At 63.8% G+C, this 18,754-nt stretch overlaps 1 protein-coding gene across 4 annotated transcripts in view; it reads right to left on the bottom strand.

Annotated features, from left to right (window-relative positions):
• Window positions 1-18,754, bottom strand: part of ARHGEF10L (Rho guanine nucleotide exchange factor 10 like) — a 124,598-nt gene that overhangs the window by 50,121 nt on the left and 55,723 nt on the right. For 2 of the 4 annotated variants that reach the window (XM_079109498.1, XM_079109497.1), the window contains exons 5-13: window positions 18,172-18,263; window positions 17,525-17,608; window positions 14,738-14,907; window positions 10,876-10,992; window positions 8,237-8,345; window positions 5,377-5,483; window positions 3,126-3,203; window positions 2,025-2,204; window positions 944-1,060 (exon numbers count right to left, since the gene is read on the bottom strand). In XM_079109498.1, the coding sequence (XP_078965624.1) occupies window positions 944-1,060; window positions 2,025-2,204; window positions 3,126-3,203; window positions 5,377-5,483; window positions 8,237-8,345; window positions 10,876-10,992; window positions 14,738-14,907; window positions 17,525-17,608; window positions 18,172-18,263 (1,054 nt within the window). Of the gene's footprint in view, window positions 1-943; window positions 1,061-2,024; window positions 2,205-3,125; window positions 3,204-5,376; window positions 5,484-6,183; window positions 6,371-8,236; window positions 8,346-10,875; window positions 10,993-14,737; window positions 14,908-17,524; window positions 17,609-18,171; window positions 18,264-18,754 lie in introns of those variants that run through there. The other 2 variants (XM_079109499.1, XM_079109500.1) reach the window with 2 other exon arrangements.

The following is an 18,754-nucleotide window of genomic DNA, read 5'->3' as shown; positions in this document are numbered from 1 at the left end:
TCCAGTGCCCTGGTGTCTACACACGGCCCCCATGCCAGGCTGCTCTGCAGACCCCTACTCAGTCCCAAGGCCTGAGGACAGAGCTCCCTCCTGCCCCTTGTCCCTGTGGGCCCCAGACTCAGGAACTGAGCACACTGCCATCTCTGAGCCACAGACACGCCTGGGACATCGGCAACGCACGCGCCAGGTCGGACTTCTGCGAGGAGTCAGGTCGGTCACTCCCTCCACTCAGACTCAAAGCAGAGGGGCTGGGCCAGGGGACAGGTGGGCACAGGGGCCACACTGCTCACACGTCCACTGCTCCATCCACCGTCACCTGGTCCTGGCCTGGACCCTGGCAGCTCACAGCTTCCCCACCTCCCTACCTCCACCAACCCGGCTCACAACTCTGTGGCTCCCACTGCCGAGATGCCCTGTCCTACTTCCTGGGCCTGCAGACCCAGAACAGCCCAAAGCAGACTCAGCTGGGCCCGCGGCCTCCCCTCAGACCCCCCAACAGCCAGCCCATGCCCCAGAGCCTCCTGCCTCTGGCCTCTGCCCCATGACCCCCACTCCTGGAACCCCTGTCCCACCATCCCCTACAGGATGTGAGAAAGCCTTGGCTATCCTTTTCAGGGGGCTAGGTCCCTAGCCTCTGCTGGACAGAGGCTCCCGCAGGCAGGGGCCACTCAACTGACGGCACTCCTGGGGCGGCTGGGGAGCCTGGCCAGGCTACACAGGGCTTCCCAGCCCTTCTGCTCTGCTCTTCCCTGCAAGGCCCCAGGGAGGCCTGTCCTCTTCCTTCCACAGAGCTCTGCGCCTCCAGGCCACGGCCAGCAGGACTGGCCACAGGGAGGTCCCGCTGCGGAGGTACGGGACCAGCAGCCCCAGAGGCTGCACGGTGACACTGACGCAGGTGCTCCCACGCCCCCCCTCCTGAGCGAGCCCGGCCGCCCCCGGCCACCTTGAGGAACTCGAGGAACGCCGGCTTGGTGAGGCAGGCCTTCTTGATGATGGACATGGCGCTGGTGAAGTTGTTCACGTAGTCGCTGTACACGTCCAGCACCATGGACTTGGAGAACTGCAGGGGTGGCGGGGTCAGTGCAGGGAGAGGCGTGGCCAGCACCGCCCCAGGCTCTCTGGGGCCACATTCCAAGGGCACAGCCTGGGTGGCCCCAATGAGCCTTCGAGGTGACTGGACCTACAACCCATTCAGGTGAGGAACGGGGCTCAGAGAGGTAGAGACCGTCCCACTGTCACAGGGACTGGGACAGAGGACGGGAGGGACGGGCACCTGGCTTTTACTGAGTGCCCTTCCCCACGCCGAGGGCCAAGCCCTGGCCCTCACCGGGGTAGCCATCCAGAGGGACCTGGAGCCAACCCGCCCTCACCAGAGCCCCTTGGGCAGGCCCACCCAGGACGGCAAGTCTGTTTAGCAGACCTTTGTTTTCAAAGCCGCGTTCGAAACCCAGGGACCTAAAACAGACCAGAGTGCAGCCCCGCAGCCTTGAGCCTCCGTCCTCCCCTGAATCCCGGGCCCTTGGATTTCGGTGTGAAAAGCTGGGCGTGCAGTGTGCCCCTCACTGCACAGATGGGGACCCAGCCCAGAGGGACACCTGGACCTGCGCGAGGTCACACGGCAGAGCCAGGACCAGCACTAGTCTCCTGGACCCCGGCCCGGGACTCCCCCTACCCGTGGGCCTCCTCCTGGGGCTGAGAGCACAGTCTGGGCCAGGATTTCCAGCAGGGGCACGTCTCCCCTTGAGGGCCTGGTGAGGGAGCCGGGCTGAAGGCCAGCCGGACTCCTGGAGGTGCCCCACAGGGCAGAGCCAGAACCGTGCCTGGCAGTGGTCTGGCAGACCACTCCGAGGACATCCGGGCACCTCAAGGTGTCACGCCACCCCGGCTCAGGCCAGGAAGACTCGGGGACCCTGCCAGCCTCGGGCTCCACTGGCGTGGACAGGTGACAGGCGGAAGCGGGTGACGCTGCCAACACACTGGCTGTGGCTTTACCCAGCTGGGCCAGGGAGTGTGGGGACACCTACGGAGGCCACAAAAAGGTCCCCAATCTTCTCAGTGGAGTCCCACTCAGCCACGCGGGAGGACAGGGCGATCTGGAACATGGAGTGGCAGTGCAGGATCTCCTTCACACGGAAGAACACGGCCTGGCACTTGCGGGCACTCAGCACCCTGGGTTCCACCTCCACCAGGGGGTTGCGGTAGTCCTGCGGGGCGGGTGGGGTGAGCCACGGCCGGGCCCCCAGCCCCCAGCCCCCCGCCTGCCATGCGGCAACCCAGAGGGGACCGAGGGGACTGGTGGGCCACAGCCCTCCTGCCGGGGGAGAGGCAGCCTGGCTGCCGCGAGTCCTCCGGGGAGGCTCTATGGACACAGCGCTCCTGGCCTCTGCCCACCACCCCCGACTCCAACCTGAGCTGGGCTGGGAGAAGGGTCCCGTGAACACCTGCCCGTGAGGAGCTCGAAGCCGAGGCTGGTGGCACTGGGGAGGCCCTGACCCCTCTGTCCCAGGCAGTGGCCAGGCCCCTGCAGCTCCTAGGTCCCTGACCTGGTGCCACTCTCCAGCCAGCTCCGTCGGAGCAGCTGCCTACAGCCTCCCGGCGGAGGCCTGGGCTCCCGCACTGTGCAAGGGTGTCAGTGGCACCCTCCACCCGACTGACCCTTCCCCGGCGGCCTCCCTCCAACACCGCAGAAGATTCAGTCTTGGGTTCAAATCGCTGACCAGGTCACACCTTAGAGGCGTGTCCCGAGCACCTTGCTAGAGATCCTGGGCATCCAGGTGTGAGAAAGAGGGGCGTCCTATCCACCAGCCTTGGGGAGCCCCAGGCTGACGGGGAGACACGGCCTGGGCCCCACAGGCTCCCCAAGAGGGAGGGACAACGCAGTCACTTCCAGGCATGAAAGAGACCAGAGGCCCTTAGTCCTCCAGAGCCGTCCAGAGAATCCCAACTTGTGTCTGTGAACGCTAAAGACTCGGAAACCCTTGGTGTCCCCCTGCTGTCCCCACGATTCATACAGCACTGGCTCTCGGCCCCTTCCCCTCAAGACTGCCATGGTCCCCAACTGCTCCTCATGAAGTATCCCTCTGGACCCTCTGCTCTGGCCCAAGGCCCTGAGCCGCTGGTCGCACCTGGAGTATCCGCTTCAGGGACTCCACGTAGCTGCCTTCGCTCTGCACAATGGAGCCCAGGATGTGCCGCCGGATCACCTGCTCAGCCAAAGCACCGTCAGTATGTGGGACACTGCCACAGAGCCAGCACTGCCACACGCAGGGCCCTGGGGGCAGGAGAGGGAGCAGCCCACAGGACGCGGCTCCAGCCCTCCCACAGCCATGCCTGGGACCACCGGGGTCTGCGGGGCTGTGCTTGACCACCCCCCACGAGACACCTGTGCTGCCCAGGCTGCAGGACTAGGAAGACGGGCAGGTCCCAAGAGTGAGCACCCGCCCGGCCCCACGTGTAGACATCCGGGGACGCGGGGCTCATGCCTCTGCTCCAGGGTGAGGAGTGACCCCTCCATTTTGGAACCCTGCCCGGGAATTCTAGATTGAAATGCGATTTCAACTTCCACCCGGGGTTGCGGATGGAGCCTCTGCACAGGACTGTCTTTGGGGTGCCCTTTCCCAGCTGAATGTCCCAGTCCCCCTTGCCCTCTCCACTGGCACTTATCCTCAGCCCCATCAGCAGCCCCAGAAGCATGGCCCACAGAGGGCAGTGCTGCCCTCCCCTGCAGCTGACCAGCACCTGCCAGGCCTGGTGTGACCTGCATCCCATCCCCTGGCTTTGGGGTTTGGTGGGATGGCATGGGGACCCTTAAAACATACTGCTGCCTGGTTCCCACCCAGACGTTGTGATTCCTTTGGCACAGGTACCACCCGGGCAGCACCTTAAAACCTGCCCAGGACACAGGCACACCTATAAGCCAGCACCTCAGGAGGCTGAGGCAGAAGCATCTCAAGTTCAAAGCCAGCCTCAGACCTGTCTCAAAATAGCAAAGGTCTGGGGATATAGCTCCGTGGCAGAGTACCTGGGATCAATCCTCAGTGCTGGGGAAAACAGCTGCCCGGTGACTGTTGTGCAGCAAAGCTGGGGTCGGATGTGAGGTGCTCACGGGGGGAGCCCGTCCCCACAAATCCAGGGCCAGAAGGGCGACCCCCACTCGCCCCCACAGCTGGCCCAAGAGCATCCACCCAGCCTCCTCCCCGCTCCCACTCCCCCAGCACACCCCCCTCGGCTCTGCCCCTGCCCCCTACAGTCCAGGCCAAGCACAGCCCGCACAGCCCCAGCAGATAGGCATGGCCGCTGTCCTGCGATCTGCCCTCTGCTGCATGTCGGTCGACAATCCGAGTCCCAGGGGCTCCCAGGGCACAATTCTGAACTTTGGCATCCAGACACTGGGCTGAGTGACCACCGGGACCACTATGCATTCTAAGCTCATTCAGCAGCTCCCCGACTTTACCCACCAGGGGTCAGCCCTGACAACCAAAAATGTGTCAGAGGTTGTCAAATGTCCCCAAAGAGGCAGAAATCACTCCCAGGGCCTGTGGCCTCCAGGAACTGAAAAAGACAGGTCCGGGAGGCTACAGGGAGGTGGGCCACACCAAGAGGAGGGGAGGCTGCCACGGGAGGTCGGGTCGCGCTGAAGATAGAGGCCATCGCAAACGGTTCCAAAACCCAGCAGGTAGCACCAGAGCAGGAACCTTGTGTACTGCCATGAACAGCCCAGGGATGGCCAGCGAGTGTCCCGAGGAGGACGCTCCCCTGCACTCCCGCCTGCGGCTGCCGGCGAAAAAGTGACCCAGGGGCTCTAACTTCCTGATTCTCAAGCCGGGCCAAGCGCTTTCCACCAACCAACCAGCAAATCCCTGGCACTGAGCTGCCGCCCAGAAAGTCACAGCCAGAGGAAAGTAGGGGTCCCGCACCCGATTTCGTGGCTGTGAAGCCAGATGAGCGGGGAGGAGACTGACCCGGCCCAGGTCCCCAGCACAGCTGCCCCTGCAGTGTGGCGCTGGGGCGGAGGCATGGCCCGCTGAGCTGACTCCAGAGCCCCGCACAACGCCAGCCGAGACAGACAGCTCGGCTCTGCAGCCGGTTGTACTCGGGTCCCTTCTTCAAACAAGACTCGGCTAGAAACCGTTCAAGGACCTCTCCAGGGGCCACAGGGCCCGGCAAGGGGCACCTTCCAAAGGCTGAGTCTACCGTCCCCAAACCCACGGCAGGCAACCTGCAGGGTCCAATCTGGAAAGCCACCGGCTGAGAACCCAGGAGTCCCCACCAAGCTGGGGCTGTGCCAGGAGCCCCGGGCGTCACCTCCCATTCAAGACCCAGATCAACAGTGGCCCCAGAGAGCAGGCTGGTACCGCTCCTGCCCTTCCCACTGACCTGCTGAGGGCTCAGGCCATCCGGCATGGGACCCAGCTCTGGGGCTGGGGGCTTGATGTCCGTCACGCTGACCTCCAGAAGTCCCATGTCCTCTTCTTCTGAGTCACCTGGAAAGTCAGGCAGGTGGATGACACAGTTAAGGTGGAGCCCACATGCCCTGCTCAGGCCCCAGGGGCTGAGAGCCACCCAGACCAGCCCCAGGTTCAGGTGGGGAGCAGCAGCCCTGGAGCCGCATGGGCTTAGAGCAGGCTCCTGGCTCCGGGGCTGTGGTCACTCCTGTGCCCCAGGACCTGGGGCCAACTCGGTGAGCAAGGGTGAGGGAGGGGCAGAGGGAGCAAGCCACGAGGTGTCTCTCGAAGTCAGGTCCCACGGGGCCCGGCTCTCAGATCAGCCCTGCCCGTCACCGTCCCCGCCCAGACCCGGCTGCTCTGGTCTGGCAAAGGCCAAGCCGCCCATGTCCCCGTCAGTCGGCACTAAAAATAGCATCTTCTGGAGCCTCAGGGGAAGAGAACACCCTGAGGAGAGACGGGCAGCTCGGCTGTGCACGTTCAATTAAAAAAATAACGTAGAAACCCAAAAAGGAAAATCTCAGCCAGGGCCTGACGGGATCCTGGGCACAGTGGGGAGGATGGTGGCCCAGGCCTCCGAGGGGGCCCGGGGCACTAGCAGACGGGACCCCCGCTGCTCAGAGCTTCCAACACCGGGGGCAGAAGACAGCGGGCACGGTCAGTCGGGAGGCAGGAAAGAAAAAAGAAGCGGCAGTCACCCCAGAGGCTGGGTGGGCAGGGACACCCCGGCGGGCCTTACCTGAGCAGGAGACGGAGGAGGAGGAGGAGGAGGGACAGCGGACAACGGCATGGGGATGGGGGTGGCAGAGGCCCTGCTGCTGGGCCCACATGACGCCCCGGGCACCACTCCGCACCCACCCCGGCCGCCGGCCCCGCGGCTTCCTCTTCCCCCACGCGCTGCTGGGTAACATTCTTGGCCTGGGATGGAGCCCTGCCCGGCTATTAATAACGCCTCTGGGGGGAGGACCCAGGGCAGGGAGCGTGTCCCACAAACAGCCCCCGTCCCCGACCCGTCCCTCCCTCGTGGCAGCCAGTGCTTCCCAAGGATGGGGCACCAACGTGTCCACGCCCGCCCTTGGCCCACGGCAGGCCCACCGGGCTCGAGCCCCGCTGTGGATGAGGAACCTGGCGCTCAGGGGAGGAACTGGCAAGGTCACGGAGAGGAGGCCACAGAGCCGGGATGTGACCCAGGTCAGTGTGACGCCATCTGGCACCACACGCCTCCACCAAGGCCTGGCTGCCACGCAGGGCTGTTTCCATACCACCTCGGCCATCCTGGCCACGGCCCCGGGAGAGCTACTGAGGCCCCGGGAGAGACGAGGAAACGGAGGCGGAGGGAGAATCAAAGGCAGCATCCGCAGAGGCTTGAGCTCACCAAGGTGCCCCGACACCTGCAACTGCGCCTCCGCCTCCCTAGGGAGGCCTCCACCCCAAGAACAGCCCCCCAGAACTCCACGCAGACCCTTGGCCCCTGACCCACCGTCCTCAAATTTCCTGTCTGTTGCCCCTTTTGAGAGCTGCAAGAGGCAGGAGCTGGTCCAGCTGCCCTGTCCCCGGGGCCCAGCAAGGCAGGAACCCTGGGGGAAGGGACCCGTGCCCTGGGGGTCCAGGAGCAAGGGTGGGCACCTGAGGGGGCTTCAGGGCAGGGGTGGCCAGGGCAGGGTTCCCGAGACGGTTGGCGAGCAGGTGGATATGGGGCAGGGGGCACCAAACTGGCAGAGAAGCCTCAGCCTCCCGCCCTGTAGCAAATCCCAGAAGCAGCCCTGGGGCAGGGGTGGGACCTGCACCCTCCTCAGCAACTGCAGAGAACCCAGTGCCCGCCAGCCGGAAGCACCTAGGTGCTCGGCCAGGCCCAGGAGAGACTGCGGGACCCCTCCCTGCCTGCCTCTGCCTCCCCACTTCTGCCCAGGCGGCTAAAAAGCCACTGAGCAGCCTTCCCCTGTGGCACGTCCCCCGGCCTCCCGGGACAATCCCGTTCCTCAGCTATGACCTTCTCCCAGAGCCCCAGCTGCTGCCTCCAGTGACGTCGGTCACCTGCCAATTGGTTCTCACTCTTACTTTCCGTGGCCCCAACTAGAACAGCCGCTCTGCCAGGGTAGGACCCGCCTGCCTTGTCCACACTGTCCCAAGACCTGAGGACAACTCCCAGCCCACAGAGCAGCTTCGAAAACTCACAGGATGAACAAGCCATCAAGTGCCCATCTGCCCATGGAGCCCTGCTGGCCTGGCCCTGGCCACTCGCCCCACCCACGCCAGCTCTTCTGTGCCCGGGGAGCCCGCAGCCAGTCCTTGAGCATCCGGGGACCCACACGTCCTTTGGTGTTTATAAGGGTAAGTGAGGAACCGCAAGCTCTCAGATCAGGACGTGGCACCCAGTGACCCTGGGTGAATGGGATGACGGTGAAAACCAGCCAAGTTCCCTGGAGGAAACACTGTTAAGTTCACCCCAGGGACCCCAGGAGCACGGGGCTCGGCAGTTAGTGGGTGTTCAATAAACGCCGGCTGTTTGGAGATGGGCAGACAGATACAGGCAAGAGCAGGGACAGGGACGGATGAGGCCAGGTGAGCCGGGGGCAGGAGGCCCAGATGCCCTCACAAAGAGCCCAGGTCAGGACGCTGAAGGGTGGGGACCTCTCCAGGAAGAGTGGGCAGCCAGTCACCACTGACAGGGACCTTGGGGACCCAGTCTCAGCCCTCTGCCAAGGGGCCAGACACCAGGGGCACCCCACCCAGCGTGCCCTCCCCGCTCCAGCACACAGCTGAGCACTTGACCCCAGCTGCAGGGGCCTCACCGAGGACATCTTTCCTGTGCAGAAAGGAGACTTTGCGCATGACGGCCATCCGGGTCTTCTCCAGCCCGTCCTTGGTCCCGCTCTTGGCGGCCTTCATGAGCTGGGTCATCTGAGCAAAGGCAGAGCAGCTCATCAGCGAAGCTGAGGCAGCACCTGGACACCAGCCGCCAAGGACTGCCAGTCCCACGGGACCTTGGCCTGGCTGCAGACATCAGAGCCACCCGACCACCCCTCCCAGGTGAGTGCAGCAGAGGCAGGAGAGAGTGGAGGGCCAACAGGTGCACTCAAGTCGCCAAGGGTTTCCCTGTGGGCTTGGGGAGGTCCTCACCCACCCACTTCCTTCAAAGCCAACTACACAAACAGGTCTCGAATCAACGAGATGGTGCCAGGCACGACGGTGCACGCCTGTTAATTCCAGCTGCTTGCGAGGCTGAGGCAGGAGGAGCACAGGGTCGAGGCCAGACTCGGAAATTTAGCAAGACTATCTCAAAGCAAAAACATTTTTAAGAGGTCTGGGCATGGAGCTCAGTGGCACAGCGACTGCCTGGCATGTGCAAGGCCCTGGGTTTAAACCAGTGCTACAAAAAAAGAAAGATTAAGGAGATGGAGTGACGGGGCCAGGCTGGCATCCTGGTCTGGTCTCAAATCCCAGTGCTGCCACTCCCACAAGCGAGCCTCGGGGACCCCAGGCGAGGGGGTCGCTGCAGGGCCGCTGGGAAGAGGTGCCCTCAGGTGAGGAACCTTGCCCGCCAGCCAGGTTCCCCTCTGAGCCGCTGCCTAGGGAAAGCGGAAGTTGCTAGAGAGCAGGATGCAGCTCCCCAGTGGACGCTGGGCTGGCGAGCTGAGCTGGGCGTGAGGCACAGGAAGCACATGCCAGGACGGGAAGTGGGCGTCCGCTGTCCTGAGAACACAGCGGCCGACCCCCAGCCGTCCTTCCATCCCTCACCTCGCCCAGCCCGGCCCTGCTCCTTCTGCGGCACACGACCAGCACTGGCCACAGGGCTTTCTGCCAGGAGGGAAGTGCTCTGTCTGCATGTGCAGCTCAGGCCACGGGACCTGGGTCTCACGTAACCGGTGCTGCGTGCCAGCCCGGGGCCATCCAGGTGGCCAGCCCTGTGCAGGGAGACCCCCCTCACTCTGCTGCCATGGGGGCAGCGCGCTCCCTGGCCTCCCTGGCCTCCTCCAGGAGGGCCACGGCTCGCAGGGGCCTGGGCAAGGAGGGCTTGCAGAGGAGCCGGGGCAGTGCTGGAGAGGCAGGGGCTGGTTCCCAGGAACAAGGCTGGCCTTCTGGAAACCACCACGGGAAAAAGGGAAGTGAGCCCAGCCGCCCCGAGCAATGGGGCACGACGCCTGGCCTCTCAGCAGGAGTGGTCCCAGCGCCCTTGAGAGGCCAGTGAGTGACCCCAGGAACGGCAGTCGGGTCATGGTCTCCTAGGGTTCGTCCTCCCTGGGGGCCACACACGCCCAGATTGAGCCCAGTGCCTGTCCTGGCGGACGGCCATCGAGGGGGTGTTCTAGGAACCCTCGAGCGAGTCTTTGGGGGCTCATCTGAGGCCCTTCGCTTGGCAATTTCCTGGACAAGGAGGAGCTACAGGCAAGCCCCCAGAAGGTTCCCTGAGCCACCCTGCCACACGCCGGCTACGGAGAGGGGCAGTGCCGGGAAACACACCCTGTCCCTGGGTCCGCCCTCCACTGGCTCTGGCTCCCCTGGGCCTCTGCTTCCGGCTGAGCCTGCCCGACCCTGGGTCTCGCTGGGGGAGGGCGGGGGAAGGTGGCCCCTCCTGGGGCCGGGCTCTGAAGAAGGGGGCCTGAGGCAGGAGGGCACCAGGCTCTGAGCCCCACAGGCCCGGCGGGAGGTCCAGCTCTGCCACCAACTGCCAACGTGACCAGCAGCCAGTGTGACTCGCCTCAGGCGCCATGATGGCAGAGAGACAGCTGCCCCAGGGTGCAGGGGGACGGGGCGGACAGCAGGAGGTAACAGCAGTGGCTACTGAGCAACTGGAACCAAGCACAGCTCCGAGCACCCTGCAGACCTGATCACCGGTCCTCACGTCCAGCCCAGGGCCACTCCTACCAACACCTACTTCACAGACAAGAACCCCAAGGTCAGAGGGGCCAAGGGCCTGCCAGCTCACACGGAGAGGAAGCGGTGGGACCGGGATTCGAACCCAGGTCCGCAGGCCTCGAAAGGCACGCAATCCGCCAGGACACTCAGCGAGCGCTCACTTGAGCGTCCTCCTGAGCCCAGGGCCCATCTAAGGGGTCATGGGAGTCTCCCACAGACTTGCCGCCAGGGGTCTCCGAGCAGCCGGGGGCAGCAGAACTACGCCCGCCCACCGAGGTTATCAAGCGCACATGCGCAGATGCCTGGCCCGGCCTCCCACCTGCGCAGCAGCGCCCGCGAGCTCAGCAGCGTGCACCGTGCAGAAGGGCCTGGGGGGATTCTGAGTCTGCAGACCCACCGGCATCTCCTGGGCCCTCAGCGACTCGCTGCAGTAGGGAGGTCCAGGTGAGGCGGACACGGAGGGACTGCTGGCCTGAGGCGGCGCCCCCGGCAGCACAGGTGAAGGGCAGCAGGCACCTGCGGCCAGCGTGGTCCAGCGCAGCAGAAAGGCGGGGCAGGCGGCCGAGGACAGTACCTTACAATCACACTTGTGCTTCAGCTCCTGCACGTCTCTCCCCCCAACTCTCAGAGCCAAGATGTCTCTCTTAGTCCTGGCGTATCTCTCCTTTAGCCTAGTCAGGTCTGGAGAAAGCTGGCGCCCCAAGCGCAGGCAGAGAGCAGGTGGGAGGAGCAGGCGGGACAGGAGGAGACAAAACGACAACAGGAGAGAGGAGACAGGTCAAGTGGCGGACGGACAACGGGCAAGCGGGACTGGCATCCCGGTCGGCAGGCAGGTCGGCTCCCGCGGGTCTGCCCAGCAGCGTCCAGGCCGACGAGCTGGGGTCTCTGCGCAGGGGATCCGGCTGCTGGGGAGCAGGGTGGGGACGAGCCCAGGTCCCCCTTCCCGGGAAGGGAACCATGTTCTGAGGGGCCAGCGTCGGGCTTGTCCCAGAGTCTCTCAGCGCCCTGGTGAGATGGGCCCGTGGGCAGGGCAGAGGAGCGGTGGATGTGGGTGAAACAGGAAGATGGACAAGAGAGCAGGAGGTGGCCGGACGGGTAAGTGGACAACAGACAGCCGCGCAGGTGGACGGAGACAGATGAGGGGTGAAGGGTGGCGGACGGGCCACACCAGCGCGTGGGTTGTGAGGAGGCGCAGGTGGTGCTGGAGTCCTCGTGAGCAGCAGAAGCCGCCAGCTCGGCCTGGAGGAGGCTGGCGGCACCCGATGGGGGACCAGGAGGATGACGGACAGAGGAAGAGACGCACATTCAAATGTGCGAGTTGCATCAGCAAGAGGGACCCCAGCAGAGCAGACGGAAGGCCAGCACAGAGGACTGCTTGCAGAGAAAACCACAGGCAGAAGGTTCCAGATGTGAGCTCAGGTGGGGGGGGGGGGGGGGGCAGGCCGACGGGCAAATGGTGGCTCCCACTCGCTGGCTGGAAAAGTCTCTTTACCTCTGCGAGTTGCACCTGTGCGCTGGTAGAATGCACGCTAACCGGCCACGGGGTCAGGGGGTTACTGGGTCATGGGGTCAGTGAGGTAAGAGCTCACAGAGAAAAGTGAATGTGAAGCCCAAATTCTCGTAAGTAATCAAAAAATGGATGCCAACGTTATTTTACTTTTTAAATTATGAGTGCTCACTATTTGCTGAATGGATAGTTGAGTGGATGGGAGGAGAGATGGACAGAGCATGGATGGGCAGATGGGTGGATGGGTGGATGGATGGAGAGATGGACAGAGAGGTGGCTGAGGTATTTTTATCCACATGTGACACTGAGTTCTGGCTCTACCATTTACTGGCTGTGTGACCCTAATCACTTAACCTCTGTGAGCCTAAGTCACATAGGTTTTCTGATCAACAAAATGAGAATCTCAATAATAGTGCCCACCCTCAGGTAGTAGGAAAATCCAGTGTAACTGTTTAAGAGCGCTGCACTGGATAATCGGTCTCTGTTGTTATACAAATATTAGGGCAGGGATCCCGGACAGTGACCCAGAATCCTGAATTCACCTACAAGTAGGCTCAACATTATAAAACTACAAAGTCCCTAGGCCCTCTGGTGCCCCTCACCTCTCTTGGGACCTGAGGTGCTAGGAAAAGTTAGGGACAGGTCACTTGCTGGGGGGCCCACAGCAGAGCAGGGCACGGAGGAGCTGAGGCCCATTCTGCAGGGCCCACCCAGCTGGGTCACGGTGACCCTGATGATGAGGAGGTCACAGGCAGAAGGTGGAGGAGTCCACCACTGGAAAAGCTCTCCCCCACCATGGCAGCAGCCAGCAGCATGCCCCATGGACCTCACAGAACAAGTGGCTGCTCACACTTGGGTCAGGTCCCTCCAAGGAGGCTGTCTGCAGACCCCTGGGTCACTTTCTTTGGCAAAGTCCCCCTGTCTAGGGCTGACCCCTCAGGACACCTGCAGGAGGGGCTGGATCAGCTCTCTTGTCACCGGCTGAGTGCAGGGTCATGCTCAGACCCCCAGGACCTGCTGCCTGGCGCCCGCAGGCGCTCAGCACAGCAAGCAGCAGGGCAGACGCATGCGCAGCCAGGCCAGCCCAGAGCAGGTGTGCCGAGCAGCTCAGTAGCACGCGGCCGGGCAGAAGTGGACACCAGAGCAAAAGCCCCTTCACACCCTCCCGTCTTCCAAGGTCTCCGCTGGTCAGGGAGCAGGCAGACCTTGGCCCAGAGCCAGAGAAAAAGCCCTCGTGTTAGGCTCCCAGGAGCTATGTCCCCGTCCACCTGAGGAAGAGTCCAAAGCCCCCAGGGAGGGTGCGAGGGGCGCGCAGATCCCACCCCAGGGCCAGGCCTCGGTGAGGTCCAGCCCAGCAATTCTCAAAGTGCACTGTGGGCTCCCTCTTGCACCCCTGGGGCAGAGAGCAGATTAAAAGGCAGGCTGCCAGACCCCAGAGAGGGAGGCCCAGCACGGCGGTTTCAACCCAGTGCCCACTATTCCCACGTCCCTGTGAGCCTGAGGCCAGCACCCGAGAGCCTGAATTTGGCCTCTCCATGCCTCTGTCCCTCTGACTGATGCAAGGAGACAGGGCTTGGCGAAATGACCCTGGGAGAAGAGGAGGGACCACGGCTCTAGAGTCCACAGGTCACTATTCAGAGCAGGACGGAGACCCACGGGTTCTGCCCTCCTGCACAGAGATGGCCCAGGGGCTGGGGGCTTCATTATCCAAGAGTCCCCCCCGAGGCAGAGAGTGCTGCCCCTTCTTAAGAACACAGCGCAGACTCAGGCCCTCCAGGTCTTCTGCCTGGGCCGCCCCCGGCGCCTGTGCGAAGCCTGCTGGGCTCCCACCCACGCCGGGCGCGTGGCCATGCTGTGCCCAGCACACGTTAACAGGAAGGAGTTTTGTCTTCATTGTTGACAAGGTGTTTCACAATGTGGCATCTTCTCCTGAACTACAAGGTTCACTGAGTCTGGGTCAGGTCTGCCTGTCCCCATGTCCCCCAGCCACCACCTGAAGTAGGGACTTGGCACACAGTGGGGTCAAACACGTCACTTTATCATCAGTGAGACACCAGAGTGTTTTCTGTGGCCCAGACCCCTCAGACCCCAGGCTGGCTTAGGCCTTGGGGAGCGCGTCCTGGGCTAAGGAAAGGCTGCCTGGAGCCTGTTGGGCATCCAAGGGGACCCGCCGACCCAGGCACAGGCAGGCGGCACTCCAGAAGCCTTGCCCAGCCGGCCCTGCCCTGGCCCTGCCTGCCTCCACAGGCCTGGCCCCGAGGGGCTGCTCCTGCCGTCTGTCACTTCAGAGGAGCCTGGAGGGGCTCTGCCAGCTGGCAGGCAGGTGGCAGGAAGCTGCTGCACTGGGTCGCATGCCTCGGCTCAGGCAGGTGGCAGCTTCCTGGCGGCTTCCACAGGACTACGTGGGAGGAAGAAGCAGCTCCTCTTCTCTGGGCTCCGGGGCAGGAGCACCAGAACAGCCAAGCACCCAAAGCCACTCTGAAAGGCTCTGGTGTCGCCACAGCAGCTGCCCCTGCTTACTCCCCCAGGGCACAGGGGACCTCGTGGATCTAAGGACAGACCTGAGAATGCGCCCAGTAGGGCAGGGAGATCAAGTTGATGGGTCCAAGGGCCAACTCTAGTCTGTCAGCTGAGCTGCCCAAGCCCTGTGTTGAGAAGGATTCTGAAGTCCATTCTGGGCCCTGAGATACCAGCTGGCTGGGTCTGCACAGGGATGGCGGGCTAGGCCCTGGGCCAGGTCTGACCACGTCCATCCCAGCCCTGTGCTCTCCACGGCCAAAGAGCACAGCAAGGCCTAGGGATCGCCTGCTTCGGGATGACCCGGGCCTCTGGTTCGCCCCGCTCATTCCTGGGAACTGCTGATGCAGACCTTGGGCCTGGCCCCGCCACCCACCCACTCCCCCTCCCTGAGGGGTCTGGGTGCCCTCACCTTGGGCTGGAAGGACACTCGGTGCTTAGCAGGCTCGACCTCCGGCTTGGCCTCCTCCCCGGAGTCCTCGCTGTAGCTCTCGAATTCGCTGGAGCTCCAGCCTAGGTCCTCAGCCTCCCGGGGAGCCCCGCCCCTGTGCACGTCCTCATAGAGCAGGCTCTTCTCCGCCCCTGGGGGCAAGGACAGGGCTGGTGAGCCAGCAGCCAGGAGGACGGGCACACTAGACTCAGCCTCAGGCCCGGGCGGGTGGCGGGGGGACGTGGGGGGTGGGGGGGCCGCGGCAGGTGAGTGGGCCCTGGCCCAGCCTTGCTCTCCTTCCTCTGCCATCAATAGATGGTGATGCCAATACCATCCATGTGGCCCTGAGAAAACGGGATGAACCCATGAAACGGGCCAGACACACAGCAGGCTCAGGAATCCCTCCTCGCATCCCACAACTCTGTGCTCCCAGTACTCATTCTGAGACTCCCGAGCATTTTCCGGCAGAAGAGAAGACCCCAGGGTCCTGCCCTGACCCAGCCCTCTGCATCCTGGGGACACGATGGAGATTTGGGGGGCATTAAATGAGAGGGCTCAGGAAGGGGCTGGCCCTTCCACAGCATCCCTCACCCCAAACCAGAGTTCCCATGTGGGCCCAAAATGGCCCAGTAGGGAGCACACTGGGCCCAGAGTCCAGGAGCATGCCCAGCATGGCCCAGTAGGGGGCGGCCTGGCCCAGAGTCCAGGAGTGTTCCCTTTCCTTCCAAAGTCCCACAGGAAATCGTAGGTCTGAAAACTTGAGGACAAAGAACTGAGAGCCCTTCGCTGGAGGGATGGACCCACGAGGTCCAGAGTCAAGTCAGGTATGAGGTGCGGATTTAAGGCTGCGGTGGGAAAGCCGCCATGCTGAGCCGGAGGCCCGGCTCCAGCCCTGCGCTCCACGGGGAGGTCTCGGCAGGCTCCTCAGCACCCTGAGCTCCCTTTCCTCCTGGGACCTGAAGAACCACAGACCTCACCAAACTGAGGTTGGACTCCAAAAGGTACCTGCAGTTGAAACGCTTCTGCAGACACAGAAGAGACATCTGAGACCACGCGGAAGGCCGGGGCACACCGCGGTCAGAGACCTCCCGCCATGGACTGAGGGGACTGGGCAGACACAACACTGGCAAAGAGCCAGGCCCGTGGCAAGGACCCAGCGGGAGCTGCTGATGGCACGTGGGGGCTCTGGGAGGGCTGGGTGCAGCACGCTGACCCAGAGCCCCCAGTTCAGTCCCATAGGAAAGCAGGGGAGAGGGCTGGCGAGGAAGAACACGGGTGCGTGGACCCAGTGGGAGACTTGGTCAGGACCTGGAGAAGCAGGCGGTCGTATTTAAGTAAAGGTGACAGTGGCCAAGGTCTCCAGAGACGGAGCAGCCAGCGCCCAGGCTGTGGCCTTTGGAAGGCCGAGCTGGCCGCTGCAGTGGCACACCTGCCACCCCAGCCACGCAGGAGGCTAAGACAGGAGGAGTACAAGTTCAAGGCCAATCTGGTGCGACTTAGTGAGACCCTGTCTCAAAGAAAATAAGGCGGCGAGGGGTGGCTCAGAGGCAGAGTGGTCCCCGGCACAGGCCCCGGCTCCATCGAGCACCTGGGCTTCGGTCCGAGTACTGCACTGGGGGCCCCTGACTAGCAACTGAGGAGTCAGGGCCTGGGTCTGAGACGCAGCAGTGGGTCTCCAGGTCTGCACTCCAAGGGCTGACCCGCCACCTCTGCCCACAGCTCTCCCCAGTCTATGGGGCCCCGTGGTCAGCAGGGTGAAGGTCGCCAGGGCTCCATCCCCTCAGCCTGCCTTCTGCCAGGACCCCACCGCCCCAGATGACCCTGGAGCTCACTTAGAAATGCCCTCTCCAGCAGAGACAGAGCCGCAGGACCCCTGAGCCCACCCCTCAGCCATCCGGGAACTCACAGGGGCCCCAGGCTCCTCAGCCTCCGCCTTCACCAACACTGAGGACGGCAGGCCCTTCCAAAGTGCTTGCCACCAACTACACAATGCCCTATGTCACCTCACTCACAGACTCTACCTCCAAATAAAATCCCGAGGACAGGGACATTATTAGCCCATTTCCACAGCTGGGTCAACTGAGGCCTAGGAAAGGCAGTTTCTGGATGGCCCTCCACAAAGGCCGGAGTTTGAGAGACACTTCATACGAGGCAAGGCCTGAAGGCCCTGGGTTCCGTGTCCATATCCACGGCCAAGACGCGATCTGAGACCAGCCTGTGTGTCTCCACTGCAGGTGCGGCTGGCACGCGGCTGACAGCTCCCAGCTCCCAGCTCCCAGCAGCCCTGTGTGGAGCACTACCGGCCAGACCCTGGGTCGGGCCACACCATCCTCCCAGCGCAGGGCGCAGGGTCCCGGCAAGCTCCAGCAGCACCCTTCAGAGTGACGAGCTGCCACCTTCCCCAGCTCCCTGGGAAGCCTGAGCTGTCACCCCCTTTCCTGAGGGGGGCATCGAGGCCCGGAGAGGCAAGATGGCCTGCCGGGGACCCACGGCCAGAGCATCCTCCCGCCCAGGACAGACTGCCAGCCCAGGCTGCCACGCCAGAGGCCACACCGACTGCCTGGCCACCAGCAGGGTGTGACAGGCAAGAAAAAGGGGCAGTGGGCTAGGGGGAGGAAGGAGCACAAGGACAAGCCCCTCCCCAGCCCCACCACCTCCACCCCACAGGGAGGCAGGGAAGCAGGGAGGCCGGGAGGCAGGGAGGCTGAGAGGCAGGGAGGCTGGGAGGCAGGGAGGCTGGGAGGCAGGGAGGTGTGAAAGAGACCATACCAGGCGGAGGAGCATCCGGACTCTCACAGGGGACGTCGTCATAAATCACATCTTCGTCCAGGGCAGGGAAAGTGAACCGATCAACTGGGAGTGAAGAGCAGAGCCGTGAGGGCAGCCGGCCACCTCGCCACTCGGCCCTGCCTGGAGCCACCGCTGCTCCCTGGGCTGCGGCCCCCGCCTCTCCCTGCCCCCAGCCCCACAAGGCACCCTCCCAGGGACCACCTGCCTCCCTGGTACCGACCACGCCCGTGGCGAGCATGCCCGTCCCTGCCAGGAGACCCTCCCCACAGCAGAGCGGAGAGTGAATGCCAGCCCCGCCCAGGGAGCCCGCCTGGCCTCAGGCCCTCCCGGGAGAGGCCGGGTCCTGCGGCGCCCAGAGCCCTGCCAGCCTCCCTGACGGCAGGGCACTGCCCGCCCTGCCTGTGGCTCTGCTCCCAGAGGAAGCTGGTCCCTGGCACCAGGGGGCCACCACCCCACCGGGCCCCAGCGAAGGCGCTTAGGGAGATGGACAGGGAACTGTGCAGCGCCTACTCCTGGCCCGCCTCACGGACACAGCAGCCACCCACCCGCGCGGGCCTCCAGCTCAGCCTGGGGACTACAGGGTCCACCGGGCACAGCCCTGGCAGGCGGCCGTCAGGGACACTCACTGCGACGGGAGCTCTTCCGCCTCCAGCTGGAGCGCCGGACCCCAGGGAAAGCTGCTTCCACTGCGTCCCCATTGTGCACCGCAGCCAGCACCCTGTGGGAGAGAAGGGCCCTGAGCAGCGGCCTGGAGGCCTCCCAGGCAGGGCAGGTGCTTCGGCCCGGCCGCCAGGGAGGCGGGGCTGGCCCTGCAGAGCCACCTTCCCTTTCAGTTTCCTCATCTTCAGCAGGGACATGGGACCCTTCTGCTGCTTCACACGAGCATGAAGACGGAAAGAGTTCATAGTAATAAGCACCAAGCATGGCTCTCTGTGTTAAGTACTAAGCATGGCTCTCTGTGTTAAGCACTAAGCACTGGCTCTCTCTGTTAAGCACCAAGCACTGGTTCTCTGTGTTAAGTACTAAACACGGCTCTCTGTGTTAAGCACTAAGCATGGCTCTCTGTGTTAAGTACTAAGCACAGCTCTCTGTGTTAAGCACCAAGCACTGGCTCTCTGTGTTAAGTACCAAGCACGGCTCTCTGTGTTAAGCACCAAGCACGGCTCTCTGTGTTAAGCACCAAGCACTGGCTCTCTGTGTTAAGCACCA

Source organism: Sciurus vulgaris (assembly GCF_902686455.1).
Source record: "Sciurus vulgaris genome assembly, chromosome: 1".
Lineage (NCBI taxonomy): Eukaryota > Metazoa > Chordata > Mammalia > Rodentia > Sciuridae > Sciurus > Sciurus vulgaris.
Note: the sequence above shows the minus strand (reverse complement) of the source record. Positions and strands in the feature narration are given on the sequence as shown.